The 14,875-nt window shown below is 36.9% G+C and overlaps 1 protein-coding gene across 1 annotated transcript; it reads left to right on the forward strand.

Moving 5' to 3' along the window:
- The first annotated feature begins 5,306 nt into the window (after nucleotides 1-5,306).
- On the forward strand, nucleotides 5,307-14,374 carry LOC105058985 (uncharacterized). The gene is made up of 7 exons (XM_010942091.2): nucleotides 5,307-5,567; nucleotides 6,528-6,900; nucleotides 6,980-7,060; nucleotides 7,172-7,292; nucleotides 7,692-7,970; nucleotides 9,107-9,172; nucleotides 14,071-14,374. Exons 2-7 carry the CDS (start codon nucleotides 6,710-6,712, stop codon nucleotides 14,179-14,181), a joined length of 849 nt encoding a protein of 282 aa, XP_010940393.1. The 5' UTR covers nucleotides 5,307-5,567; nucleotides 6,528-6,709; the 3' UTR covers nucleotides 14,182-14,374.
- Nucleotides 14,375-14,875: the final 501 nt, after the last annotated feature.

Here is a 14,875-nt window from a genome sequence, read left to right on the forward strand (position 1 = left end):
CAAATATGACATCCTGTGGGTTGGGTAACTGATTTAAAATATGGTCCGTAGACCAGAATCTTGACTGCGTACGTCGTTCATGCTTGCCGTTGAATTTAAGACTTCTCCTCCATCTATGATCATCTGGCAAGAAATATCGATGGTCGGTGAAACAAATCTTTCCACGAATACGGTCCGATGTAATATCATCGTACAAGTTGGGCATGCTTTATACCTTTTTGTGCACCATCCAGAAATATCGCCATATGCAGGAAAATTATTAACTGTCCAAAGCAGTACTGCATGCATGCGAAAGATGCCTCCTGCAACATGATCATACGTTTCGCATCCTTCTTCCCATAAATATTGTAACTCTTCGATCAATGGCTCTAAAAATATATCTATGTCTCTTCCAGGGGCACGGGGACCCGAGATCAACAAGATCAGTAGATTAAAAGGTGATTTCATACACTTTCATGGCAGTAAATTATAAGGAAATACCATAACAGGCCACATACTATAAGTAGTACCAAGATTACCATATGGATTAAATCCGTCTGTTGCCAACCCTAGCATGACATTTCGTGAATCAGCTGCAAACCATGGATGTTCATGATCAAAATATTTCCACGCATCTCCATCTGATGGATGTCTCATGACATCATCGTCGATATTATTTTCCTCCTTATGCCATCGCATGTCACAAGCAGTATGTCTCGACATGAACAATCGACGCAATCGTGGTGTAATCGAAAAGTATCGCAAAATCTTGCATGGTATTTTCTTTTTCTTTTTATCCTTACCACGACTTTCTTTCCATCTGCTTGAATGATAAATCAGACATGCTTGTAGATCTTTTTTATCCTTCCAAAATAAAACACAATCATTCGGACATGCATGTATCTTTTCACAGCGTAGGCCCAAATTATCGACTCCCAAATCGAGTCCTTTCAATAATATTTTGGCTTCATAATGACTTGACGGAAGTAACTCTCCCTCTGGCAGTAGGTCCTTCAAAAATTTGAGCAACCAATTAAACGAGTTGTTTGACTACTTACTAAGTATCTTCATGTGTAATAACTTTATTACGGCGGACAACAGAGAGTACTTCTTACAACCAGGATAAACATCACTTTGTGCATCTCTTAATAGACGCTCGAATCTATCATTTATAGATATGTTACCATCCTCTTCAGCTTCTTGTCTCGGAATGGGATGCTGATGTTCTGCTCTCGCTTCTACATTTACTTCAAATAATTCTAGATGGAGATCCTCTAAAATTTCTCTATCTTCTGCACCGAGTGTTTATCTTTCACGACTGCATGATCCACCGACTGACGATGGATTTATGAGACTCCTGGACAACATGCTCGAGCTAGTCGGCAAATCTTCACCATGACAAGTCCATCTCTTGTAAGTCACATCTATACCGTGTTCGTATAAATGATTCTGAATGTTCGATAAGGTACACCAGAATAAATTCCTACATCGATGATATGGACAACGAGCTTTTCCATCTTCTCTAGTATGATTGGATGCCACATTCATAAAAGACGTCACACCCGTAATATACTCGGGACAGAACTTATCACGCAATGACATCCAACCACGATCCATACCTACATATTTATGATGTAAACTATACAATCAATTTTATGTAATAATAGTTGACTAACGCCTTATATCTCCTACCTATAAGGTGATGGTCCTATCCCATTCAGGAACGTAAGAATTTAATATTGCAATACATGTCTTCTATACCAAAAAAATTTCGACAGTATTTCGACGCAGTTCTCCAGATACACAAGCATTAAAGTTATGCTATGTATCCAAAAAATATGATCGAAAATATCGACAAAACTCTGCGATGTAGAAACACATGTGTTGCAATATTAAATTCATTCACATGCCCAAACTGTCCACGAGGATAATTCGAGAATAGTGTGTAAAGCACCAATATTTTTTTTAAAAAAAATATTGGTTTATGCACGCTATTCTCGAACGAAAATTCTAAGGCTTATAAATTTGTTATGCTACAATTAATATATTATTATTATAATTATTTTTATTTTTAAAATATTTTTAAATCATGACTAAAATTAATTATATCAAACAATTAATTATATCTAACATTATATCTAATTATTAAAATAACAAATAATTACTTCTAATGGCTAAAATTAATTGAGAAAAAATTATTATAAAAATTAAAAAATATATAAATTAAAAAAATTATTCTCACCTTCAACTCTCCCCTTGAATCCGACAGCTGTGCAGTGATGGTGACGGCAACCGACAATGGTGGCGGCGGCCCGACGGCGGCGGCGGCGGCGATGGCCCTACGAAACCAGACAAGTCAGGTGTAAGAGAGGGAGACAGGGAAAGTGACAGAGAAAGTGAGGGAGGGAGAGTGAGAAAGAAAATGAGTTTAGGCACTGAGAAAGAGAATGAGGGAGGGAGACAGGGGAGGGAGGGATCGACCGGCGGCGAGGAGGGATGGCTCGATCGACGGCGGGAGGGAGGAAGAGTGAGAAAGAGAGGGAGGGACGGGAGGCGGTGGCGGCAGGCGAGGGACGGGAGGCGGCAGGCGGCGGGATGGGAGGCCGAAGTGACGGCGATGCTGCGGATGGGGGCAGCGTGGGCGAGGTGGAAGAGGGCAGTGCCGAGCTGCTGGTCCGGCGGACCGGAGGAGGGATCGGACAGGAGGGACGGGGAGGGAAGGAGGGAGAGGAGGCGAGAGAGGGAGAAGGAGGCGGAGAGGAGGGAGGAGGAGTTGGAGAGGAAGCGGAGGGAGAGGGAGACGGTGGAGGCGAGGAGGAAGAGGACAGGCGTGAGGTCCTCTGCGGCCTACTCTTCTTCCCAGAGGTGGCAGGGAGGGAGGGCTCGATGGCGGCAGGGAGGGAGAGAGAGAGAGGATGGTGGCCGGGAGAGAGAGAGAGGATGGTGGCGGGGAGGGAGAGTACTTATCGGGAAGGATGACCGACGACCGGCGACCGACGACTGGGGAGGGAGGACTGTCGCCGGCGATCGGGGAGGGAGAAAGAGTTTGGCGACCTCGGTGGCATGGGCAAAGTAGAGAATGAGCAAGGTTTATTTTGAATTGGGGCAAATTTTTGCCCTATTTCAAAGTGCCCTTTTTTTTAATTAAAAAATATTTTGCGATGAAATTAATTTGTTGCGAAAAATAAATATTTTGTCGTAAAAAAATATATTTTTTGCAACAAAAATTATTTCGTCGCCAATGATAAATTTTTTGCAACGAAAATTTAATCTCGTCGCAAATATAAAAAAATTATCATAAAAATCAAATTTTTTACAACGAAAAAAATATTTCGTCGCAAAAAATCAAATTTTTTGAGATGAAATTATTTTCGTCGCAAAAAAATTAATTTTTAGCAACGAAAAAATTTTTCGTCGTCAAAAAAATAATTTTTTGCAATGAAAAAAATTTTATCGCTAAAGATTAATTTCTAGCAACGAATATTAAATTTTCGTCGCAAAATATTCAAATTTTTTCAACAAAATAAAATTTAGCGACGAACTAGTTTCGTCGCTAAATACAAATAAAATTGATCGAAAAAATCTTTATTTTTTGCAACGAAATATCAATTTCATCGTAAAAAATATAATTTTTTTGTGATAATTTTTTTTTCATCATAGAAAAATATTTTTTTGCTACGAAAAAAATATTTCATCACAAAAAAAATTATTTTTTGCAACGAAAAAAAAATTTCATTGCTAAAGATTAACTTCTAGCAACAAAAATAAAATTTTCGTTGCAAAAGATATAATTTTTTGCAACAAAATTTTTTTCATCGTAAATATCTGATTTTTTGAGACAAAATTTAAATTTCATTGTAAAAATTTAATTATTTGCGATGAAATAAATTTCATCGCTAAAATTTTATCATTAAAAGTCAAATTCTTTGTAGTGTATGCAGCTATTTTCACACACAATGCGTGTGCATTGTTTTCCTGTATGTTTAAGAATAGAGTGTGGGTAGCCTATTATAAGTGGATAATATTGGCCCCTTCACTGATTATTGCAATCAATTAATTATTTGCTACAACTTCTATGATGGCAAGGCAAGAGAACTTCGATTTGAGCATTAATCATATGTTTACAGAAACTCGAATGTATTGTATAGCTATGATCATCTTCCATTTCCTGCTGTTGAATTGGTAAGTACAAGAGCCCTTTTTTCCCCTGCTGTGATTGTGAGGGTTCTATTGTTTTCTTTTTCCGGTAGGATATGATCAATAGAGAACCATGACTGTTGTACTGAAACAAGTAGTTTATGATTTAGAGGTTCCAAAGTAACAGTCAGCTTCGCCAAAGGTTTTTGAGTTACATAGAGAAACACATGATCTGTGTCGTTTTCACTTTTCAGAGTCCCTAACAGTTAGCTTTGTCCCTATCTTAAAATTTTGATCATTTTTGTTCTTTGCAATTGATAGTTCAGAGAACTTGTATTTGATCTTTTAGTTGATTGCATGTTGTTTCCTTTCTATTATTATGCAGTAATATTTGGTGCAGGATGGCCAGGCAAGTGGTGCCAAAAAAGAAAGAGGATCAGGAATCGAAAGAGAACTCACAAGGATAGCAAGCTTGAAGAGCCTGAAGTCAAGGAAAAACAAATGATATTTAGGGAGCAACAAAGAATCAATTGTGATGGAGGCATTTGCTAACAACTGACATCAAATTTTTTTGGCTGTTTTATCAACTCTGAGAAGTGTGCTGAGAAGACTGTATACTAGGGATGCTGCCATACATGCATATCTTTCTAATGCTACCTGTCTTGCATCTATGAAATATAATTCTGATGTTGCTGATTTCAAACAAGATAGAAAATGGAGTCAAAAGTAAACTCTCAAGCACATGGATTGGTGGGAAGTGTCAGATAAATGAGCATCCTATTTGCCAGCAGAGCCATTCATTGGCATTGACCAAGAGACTTGGAGATTTGACGCCATTAACTTACCAAATTGGCACTTAAAACCATCCAGCATTTGCACTACTGTTAAAAATAGCATTTTAGCCAGTGCCCAGTACTCGTTGGTTGACCAACACAGCTGATATCTTGTGATCTTTTGTATATTTTAAAGTTTTTATTGAAGGACACCCTTAGGTTTTTCATAGACTCAAATTTCTTCCAACCAGTCCATTAGAAGAACAACAAAGATGAAATGCATTGTACTTCTGACCCTGGCTCTTCAAGCTCACTGCGAGAGTAGAAAGACCATGCTTGGCCACGTGTCGAGCTCTGGACGGGTGTTTTTTTTTTTTGGTCCCAAGCGGCGGCATCGCCTTTTATCGTTTTTTTTTTTTATTTTTCTTCAAACCCTTCCCGAGCCCTATCCTCGCCGCCACCTCCTCCCGGTCTCCACCGTTGCGTTCCTCCCCATCATCACTGGAGTCGGCCTTCTCCCTCCAATCTCCCTCAGGTACCTTCCTTCCCACAGATCTCCGAAAAAAGGGAGACTCCGACCTCCTCCCTTCTCTCTTCGCGGCCACCTCCCAGCGGTCTCCGCCGTCGCCTTCCTCTCCATCGTCACCGGCGTCGGCCTTCCCCTCCGATCTCCCTCAGGTGCTTTGCTTCCCACAGATCTCCAAAAAGAGAAGGAAATAAAAAGAAAAAAAAAAGGGAAAAGAAAAAAGTTTGATCTATGCGGGAAAATGTCTCCCCTTTTAATTTTTCCACCTTTCCATCGTTAATTTTTCCCATGTTTTCCGCTGGTTTTTCCTCTCTTTGTCCATTCTCAGAGGTCTCGATCGGGTGGGAGACTCCCACCCTTGGAGCGGCCGAATAGGGTAGTTTAGATCGAAGGCTGGAGAGGCCGAATGGGGAAGTTTAGAGGCTAGGGTTTTTCATGAGCCTCATGCACTATTATTTAAAAAATTTATATAATATATTAAATATTTTGTATTTATGAGCACATATCTTATATAAAAAACAGATGGCTACTTCCAACAAAAGTAGTTTTCTATTTGAATTTTATATAAAAATAACTTCTCATTTTAAATATAAATTAAAAATAATATAATAATATAATATTTTTTATTATATTATATTAATATAATATTTATTAATATAATATAATAATATAATATTATTTTATAATAATATCGTGTGACTTTATAATTACATGGATAATTCAATCATGTCATTTGAGGAGTTATTTTTAGGTTATGCTTTAAATAGAGAATATTTTTTACTTAAAATTTAAGTGATTGAAATTTTTTTATTAATTTATTTTATAAAATATATATTTATATAATTTTTAAAATATAAATTAATTAATTTATTTTTTTTAAAAAAATAAAAATTATAAATATAGAGACAGATATACATGGTGATGAATATTTAAAAAATTAATATATAAAACTTTATAGCTTAAATCATCAAATAATTTATTAACTTTTTTATTATATAATTATTATAATTATATATAGATAGTATTATTATATTAAATTATTATTCTAATAGTTGGTATCATTGATCATAGTTCGAATATCATAATCTTAAAAATTTTCATTTTTGTTACAGAGGCTACAAGTAGGTTTACAGCTCGAGTAATATACGCCACACCGCCTCTTTCATCGGGAGAGCAGAGCCGCCTCCTCGAGAGAATAGGGAAGGCGAGTTAGGGTTCACCGGAAGAGCAGAGCCGCCTCTTCGAGGGAATAGGGAACGCGAGTTAGGGTTAGGTTCAGGTTTTCGATCGACAGATGAGGGTTAAGAAGCAGAAGCGGCACCGCAAGGTGGTTCGGTTTTTCTCGGCGTGCTTCGGGTTCCGGGAGCCCTTCAAAATCCTCTGTGACGGCACTTTCATCCACCACCTCCTCCTCCACCACCTCACCCCCGCCGACGACGCCCTGTCCCGCCTTCTCGGCGGTCGCGCCCTCCTCTTTACCACCAGGTTCCCCCCCCTCTCTCTCTCTCTCTCTGTCTCTCCCTCAATCCGACTTCTTGCTGACCTCTCTCATATCTCGACGCAGATGCATCACTGGAGAGCTCAAAAGCCTCGGGGAGTCCCATTACGAGTCTCTTGAGGCCGCTCAGCAGCTCAGCTTTGCTAGGTCTCCACTCCCTTCTTTTTATCTTTTCCTACTCTTCGCGCTCCTCATCCTGGTGTTTTCAGGCCAAAGTTAGGTTTTTTTGGTCGTTGATGAATGTTGTGGTTGTTGCAGGTGCGATCATGAGAGGAGGGTGAGTGCCATGGCTTGCATAGAGGCAGTCATCGGGGAGGGCAACTCAGAGCACTTCTTTGTTGCCACTCAGGATGCTGATATCCGGAAAAAGTTCCGCGAGGTTAGGGTTTTCCCCTCTTTGATTCCAATTACGATCGTTACTCATTGTATGAAGTCCTTTTTGAGTCGATGACTCCTTTCGAATGCTTTTCAGATTAATTATTTTGAACATATGTGTCAATGCCTGCGTCTTATTGCTTCAAATACCTGCCATTATCTGTTGGGAGAACGTTGAGTATAGCTTTGAAAGTGGCATATTTGCTTTGAATATTTTTTTCCTATATATTTATATGTCCAAAAATGGGATATGTGCAGTTGGATTACTTTGGTGACACTTTTTCCAATATTTTTTGTTTTTAAAAATGTATAACAATTCTTGAATATTTGATTATCTAGTTTTCTTAGCTTATTTGTGTTTTAGAAAAAAAAATCATAGTACCTTTTTTCTCTCTTAATTCAGGCACCTGGTGTTCCTGTGATATATGGTCTTAGAAACTCTCTCTTTATTGAACAACCTTCTGCACTTCAACGTGAATATGTTAAATCCACTGAAGAGAAACGCTTGCATGCGAGTGAATCAGAATTCGGGAAGTTCCTTAAGAGGGAATTAAAGGGTGGGTTGGCAAATGATTCTGGAAATGAAGTTTTGGAAGAAGCACATCTTATGAGAAAGATCAGTACTGCAAAAAAGATGCTTGATGTAGCAGAAAAGAGTAAATTCAAAAGGAAGAAGGCAAAGGTTAGATTTTAACATTATCAATATTTGTCAGTACAACTTTCTTACAAAAGCCAAACTTGATGTTTGAAGATGTAACCAATAAGTATTACCTTTTGGAGTGAGGTGACTCTTGAGGTTCTATATGCCACTAACTTGAGAGACCTTTTTCCCTCCTGCTCAATTTATATCTCTTTTCATTTTCACGCTTTTAAAGTTTCTTTTTTAAAAAATAATTGTTTCTTTTCTTCTTCTTCTTTTTGTTTTTTTTTGACCTATCACCATAAGGATGGAGACAAAAATGTAAGCTTTTCTACAATTTTTAAGTTGAGGTTTCTTAAAAATCAGCAAGGGATTTGGAAAGCCTCCTTTGCTTCTTACTATTTTATAAGCAACATGGACAAGTACTGAGTATAATATATTCAAAGTCCTACTGCAATGGAGAGTTATTACTCTTGATTCATTCTGGAAGTTAAACTGATGTTATGATTATTTAAGACAAATAATGAAATAATTAGTGAATAAATTTGAGCAACAGTTAGAACCCATACATTAGAAAAAAATATATTTTGGATGACCTGATTGATGGATAATAAATAAGAGCGGCATGTCAAATGCATTTGCTGATCATGTTTAAAACATGCATGAAGGAATGTCTGCAAGCATGGTGTTACCAAGCTTTATCTATTTATGCCTGTATACTGCACTTTAGGAGGCCTCTTGGTTAAGAATTTTATGCTACAGTAGTCATATGTAGTGTGCTGGTTGCCAGTAAGAAAAATGAGATATTCATGAGCAGACAATGTCTTGGGGGAGGGGAGGGGAGTTGGGTCATTTGATTTCAAATTTCATTAGTATGAGCATGTTTTGTATGTGGTATGCTTATTGGGATACTATACTGTCAGCTATCATATTCATTAGCGAATTCCATAAAAATGTTTAAATTTGACATGAAGGCGGCGAACTTCTTCAGTGTCAGAGTCAGTCTTCCTATTTCACGAACCATATTATCAAATTGATTTCTTTAATGAAACAGTAGATGGATACCCAAAATTTAGATTTGCTCATTTTCTGATTTCTTGCTATGGATAATGTATTTTGTCCTCTCTTGATGATGTTTACCACTTAATCGTTAAAATACATTTAATGATGTTTCACAGGGCCCAAACCCACTTTCTTGTAAGAAGAAGAAAAGGAAAGATGACTCTTCAGTTCAAGAGAATGAGGTGAGTTGATTATCAATATGCTTGCCATGAATGCTCAAGTGATTTTGTTTTGGGATTGCCTACACTAATCTCTTCAATTTGGTTAAGTTATTTATTACCATTCTCTTTCATTTACCCTTGGAAAAATAGTGCAGTAGAGTTCTGAAAGTCCAGTTCAGGAGCCTACGACATTCTATATTCCGCATCACTACATACACCAAAGAAGAGCAACAACTTGAAGCATTAAAACTATATTGTCAAATATATAACCACCAAAGCAAGCATCAAATAAGCAAAAGAAAACTAACAAAAAAATCTGGATGACTCTACCTTGATCCCTTTTGTGTTTTTAATGGTTGGTCATAAGATCTCTCTGTGTTTCTTATAAGTGGATTGATTGTTTATCTTCAAAGAGGTGCAATGATTTATGTTATTTCTGGATGATACTGTTCATTTATAAACTGAGGATATAGTTGAATGCTAAAATGGAAATGTGAAGAGATTTTATGGAAGCTAAGGGCCTAAGAATTGTTACAACTGAAACATGAAATGGATTGCACTTCCAGTGGGACTAGAAATTTAGACGAGAATTTATTTGAAATTGACAGCCAACAGGTATCTCATCAAGATTAAATACTGGGGCAACTGGACAGGTTTATCTCCTTGAATCGATATTTCACTGGTTCATAGAGTAACTTGGTTATCTTATGAGTTGTCACCCGAATACAGATTAACATAATCTGGTTCAAGCTTCAAACTTATTCAAGTTGTTAGAGGGCTGCTAGAGTAATTTTAGTGCCATGTTTGAGTTCATTAACATATTATTTGGATTTTAATTTGACACTTAGGGCAATAAGTCAACATTCATGTTAACACTGGAAGAAGAGGAGGAAAGAGAAGTATTGGGATAAGAAGGGATAGAAGAAGGTTCAGCTAGAATATGCATATGCTTTTCTCTCTACTAAGAAATGATTCTTGGAAAATGTACATGTATAAGCATAGTGATATGAAGTTGTATGAATTATTCAACTGGTGATGTTGGACTCTTTAGTTGCTGGATGGTAAAATGAACACCTCAAGTAAGTTTATGTATATTTTATGTTTTTCTTTGCTTAAAATTGGTTTACAAAATATTCTGTTGCACTGGTTGATGGTGGTCTACATTGCAGACTGGCCATGATTAGTTCCATGGCTGATTCTAATATTAAAACCCATGTGAATGACTGAGTTATATAGAACCAATGAAAATAACTTAAAATTACTGTAATCGATAGACCCAACTTGCTTATATAACAAATCACACGTTGAAATTTAGAAAGTCCCCAATTTTAAGATTGCCGGGAAATAGAAAAGGTTACTTAATTTTTCAAATTAGTTTGTTCCTATAGTGATCTCATGAAATATAACAATAATCTGCTTGTATATATTGTAATTATATTTAAAAAAATTAAAATTTGAATTTCTTATTGTTTTACATTATTATGTTGCCATACCATATTAATCCATATAATATAAGCAGGATCTATTGTTTGATCCCTTAAAATATTTTAGAAGCTAATGCCCTTATTCTTCCAAATCTTCAGAAAGCTCCTCAATCTTGTTAAAAGAAACTTTTTGGAGGTGCAATGCAATTTATTACACATAATTAAGCTCAAATTCCCTATCTCAGTTTAGAAAAAGAAGAATGCCAATCAAAATGAGTATTCAGCCTTACAAGCATAGGTCTCATAGATGGCTAGTTAGTTATATCTTAAACAAATCAGTTTCAAAGGAAATTGGCTACAATAACCATAAGTAATCCCTTTTTGGATGGAGCAGTACAGTTCCACCAAAAATCTTAGAATTTTGGTTCAAACCCACTAAGGGGGACACCAATAACTGAGGCTTTTGAGGCCTCAAACCTTTAGTCAGATTATTAAGCTATATTTTCAAAAAAATAATTCTACCTTAGTATTAAACAACCTTTAGAGAATTATGTTCTGGCTTTTTATCGAAGCATCAATTTTTCCTATTAATTGTGTTGTGTCTAGGGGTTCAAATGAGTCGAGTCGGTCGGGTCATGACTGATCCCGATCCGATCCGATTCTTTGATTGGGTCTTGATATTAAACCCAGACCCAACCTACTAGAAGATCGGGTCGGGTCGGATGGATCCATGATCTAAGTTTTTGACCCAATGGGTTATTCGGATCGGGTTGGGTCTATGTATAATCCAGTCCTAATTCATGAAATATAGGTCCAGTTTGGGTTCAGATTGGGTCTAGGTTGGATCGTGGGTCAAATTAACCAATAGGCATTAGCTATAGCTATTCAATCGATTCCCATAATTAGAGTTGAAGTTGATCTTACAAGTTTATCATCCAACGACACTCGCAACATAATGATTTTGGAGTGGTCATCAATATGTGTGATAATTACATCTCAGAAAACTGTCAAGATGTACCTCATGTACTTATGAAATCGATTATGGGATACAACTGAAAGTGAAATATCTATTTCTTACTAATCCTCTAAATTTCTTGAGTTGAAAGGTTGTGTAGGTTTAATGTGAAGGATTTCTTATGGAGGTAGAAAGGAAAGAAAATAATATTTGTTGGGGACTCCATTAGCTTGAATCAGTGGGTGCCACTCAATTGTGGGGGTAGAAAGGGAAGAAGATAATGTTGTGTAGGTGGGCAGTTCGCTGTAATTTGTGCCTAGCCCATGCTAGCATATATTAGCTTTGGGTCATATAATGGGTTCGGATCAAATCGGGTCATTGAGCATAAGATCCGTATAAATTCAAGTGGGTCGGGTCGGGTTAGATCGGGTCAAAATTCAGTAAATCCAGACCCGATCCAGAAAATAGAACAGGTCCAATTTTGGAACCCGACCCGGGTCTGTGGGTCCTTTTAAACGGTTCGTTCGAGTCTCCGTGGGTCGGGTCACAGGTCAACTCGACCCATTTGCAGTCTTAGTTGTGTCAGATGAGTATAACATGTTCTTTTTTATACCTAAGGATGATTGTACAAAGATACAGATTTGTAGTGGATTCCTGACACCTAGCCTTGCATGGGATTTTGTTGATCCTTGAATGGCCTCACCTTAATCTTTTGATGACTTCAACATCAAAATGGATATTGGAGCAATCATGGAAGTTGAAATTTTGTTGGAAGCTTAATGGCAGTCTTTAGGGATGGAGACGATATGACATACGTGTGGAGCAGCACTGTTGCTATTAGTACCTGTTGAAGTGAAAGGATAATGTGGATACTACAGGGTCTTATTCGATTGCTTATCCCAGAGATGTCAATGGGAAATCATGTTGCCTGCTAAGGATCCTATTGAATGGACATAATTTTCCTAGAGGTGCTTAGAACCTTTTTCTTTTTTTTTTTTTGTTTTCTGGTTTTGGTTTTTTTTTTTTGGGGGGGGGGGATGTACTGTGCTTGAAGCATTTTGTTGAAGCTTGCTGCACTTTTTCTTTTTTTTGTTTATTTTTGATTAACATTATCGTATCCTTTTGCCCTTTGCTTTTGCACACGTGTTCAGGATTGTTAAATAGTATCACAATAGTTTCACTTTTAATCTACCCATCTGCCTAAGTAGATAATCCACCATATTATCAACAATGAATCATGCAAGTTTGAACAGGCATAAATTTGTTGATTAAGGGCCCGTTTGGTTGGAGTATGTCAGATTATGGGATAATTTGATAATTTCTAGGAATCATTTATCTGAAAAAATTATTATCGAGGAAAATAACTTCTACTATATTTAGTTGATGGAAAAATTACTCCAAAAAATGATACTGAAAAAAGATTACTATGTTTGGTTGGAGGTAAATCTATATATGAATATGGGCAAATTTACAAATATATCCTTAAACATAAAATAATTTTTTAATATTAGGATAGTATTGTTATCTCTATTAGTTTTTATATAATAACTATAATCACATAGTCCTTTACATAATGTCATCTCCATTTTAATTTCTTTGCAAAAGTTTTTTATTGAATGAATTTAGAAAGACATCAAAATAAATTCAATGATTGCATATCCAGCTTTATTGGGGTATTTTTGTCAAGTATGGATTACCATCACTCGAAAATTTATCAAATGCCAACCCCTTCATGGTATTTGTTTTACCTTCTCTCTCCAGAAAATAAGCATGGGGCCCACCAATTTTTTTTATCATCTATCTCTTCTACTTTTCATACCAAACATGGTAATCTGGTATGGAAACCATTTTTCCATGCCAGATTACTCCCAACCAAATGATCCTAAGTGATTCTCTGTTTCTTGTTTGAGTGATTATCATAATTTTATGGTTCCTGTGGCCCTTGAGACCAGTTTCAAACAACCAGCAGCTACGGCCAACTACGAGCATTCCTTAGCAATAATTAGTTTTCATGGTATCCTAGCTCAGCAACCTGGATCTAAAATGAACCAGTGGCTGCAAGGATATATACCGAACCATAACCTTTCCTTTGCAGGCATCCATAATCGCAGGTAGAGTACTGATGACAAAGATTTTCCCAGAGTGCTAACAGCAAAAATGTTACTTTGTCGATACCACTCTTGCCCGTGATTTGTTTAAACAAATTAGTACCTGTGATGGTTCTATTGTTTTCTTTTTCCTGTAGGATATGATCAATAGAGAACCATGATGGTCGTACAGAAACAAGTAGTATAATTAGAGGTTCCAAAGTAACAGTCAGCTTCACCAAAAGTTTTTGAGTGACATATGGAAACACATGATCTGTCTCGTTTTCACTTTTCAGAGTCCCTTACAGTTAGCTTTTTCACTCACTTAAGATTCTGATCATTTCTATTATTTGCAATTGATAGTTCAGACTACCTGCATTTCATCTTTTGGTTGATTGCATGTTGTCCCAGTTCCATTATTATGCACTAGTATATGATTTACTGTGAGTGCAGGATGGTCAGGCAGGTGGTGCTAAAAAAAGAAAGAGGATCAGGAAACGAAAGAGAACTCACAAGGATAGCAAGCTTGGAGAGCCAGGAAGCCAAGGAAAAACATATATTTAGGAAGCAACAAAGAGTCAATTGTGATGGAGGCGTTTGCTAACAACTGACATCAAATTTTTTGGCTGTTTTATCAACTCTGAGAAGTGTGCTGAGAAGACTGTATACTAGGGATATTGCTATACGTGCATATCTTTCTAATGTTACCTGTTTTGCACCTATGAAATATAATACTGATGTTGCTGATTTCAAACTAGATGGAATATGGAGTCAAAAGTAAACTCTCAAGCCCATAGATTGGTGGGAAGCGTCTGATAAATGAGTCTCACATTTGCCAGCAGAGCCATTCGTTGGTATTGACTAAGAGACTCACAGATGTGACGCCATTGACTTACCAAATTGGCACTCAAAACTATCCAGCATTTGCACTATTTAAAATAGCGTTTTAGCCAATGTCCAAGGTAGTAGTCGGTTGACCAACAGGACTGATATCGTGTCATCTTTTGTATATTTTAAAGTTTTTATTAAAGGACACCCTTTGATTTTCCCTAGTCTCATATTTCTTCCAACCAATTGATTAGAAAAACAACGAAGATGAAATGCATGGTACATTGACCTGAAAGAATTCAGATAAGCAGCAAGCCTGACGGTATCAGAGTCTATTTGCTGCAAAGCTCCGGAGGATGGAGGACAAAATCAGTCTTGAAGTGAATTGAATTACTTCTTGAGTGAATTTGATGAAATTCATAACAAATCC

The sequence above is a fragment of the Elaeis guineensis genome, chromosome 16, assembly GCF_000442705.2.
Source record: "Elaeis guineensis isolate ETL-2024a chromosome 16, EG11, whole genome shotgun sequence".
Lineage (NCBI taxonomy): Eukaryota > Viridiplantae > Streptophyta > Magnoliopsida > Arecales > Arecaceae > Elaeis > Elaeis guineensis.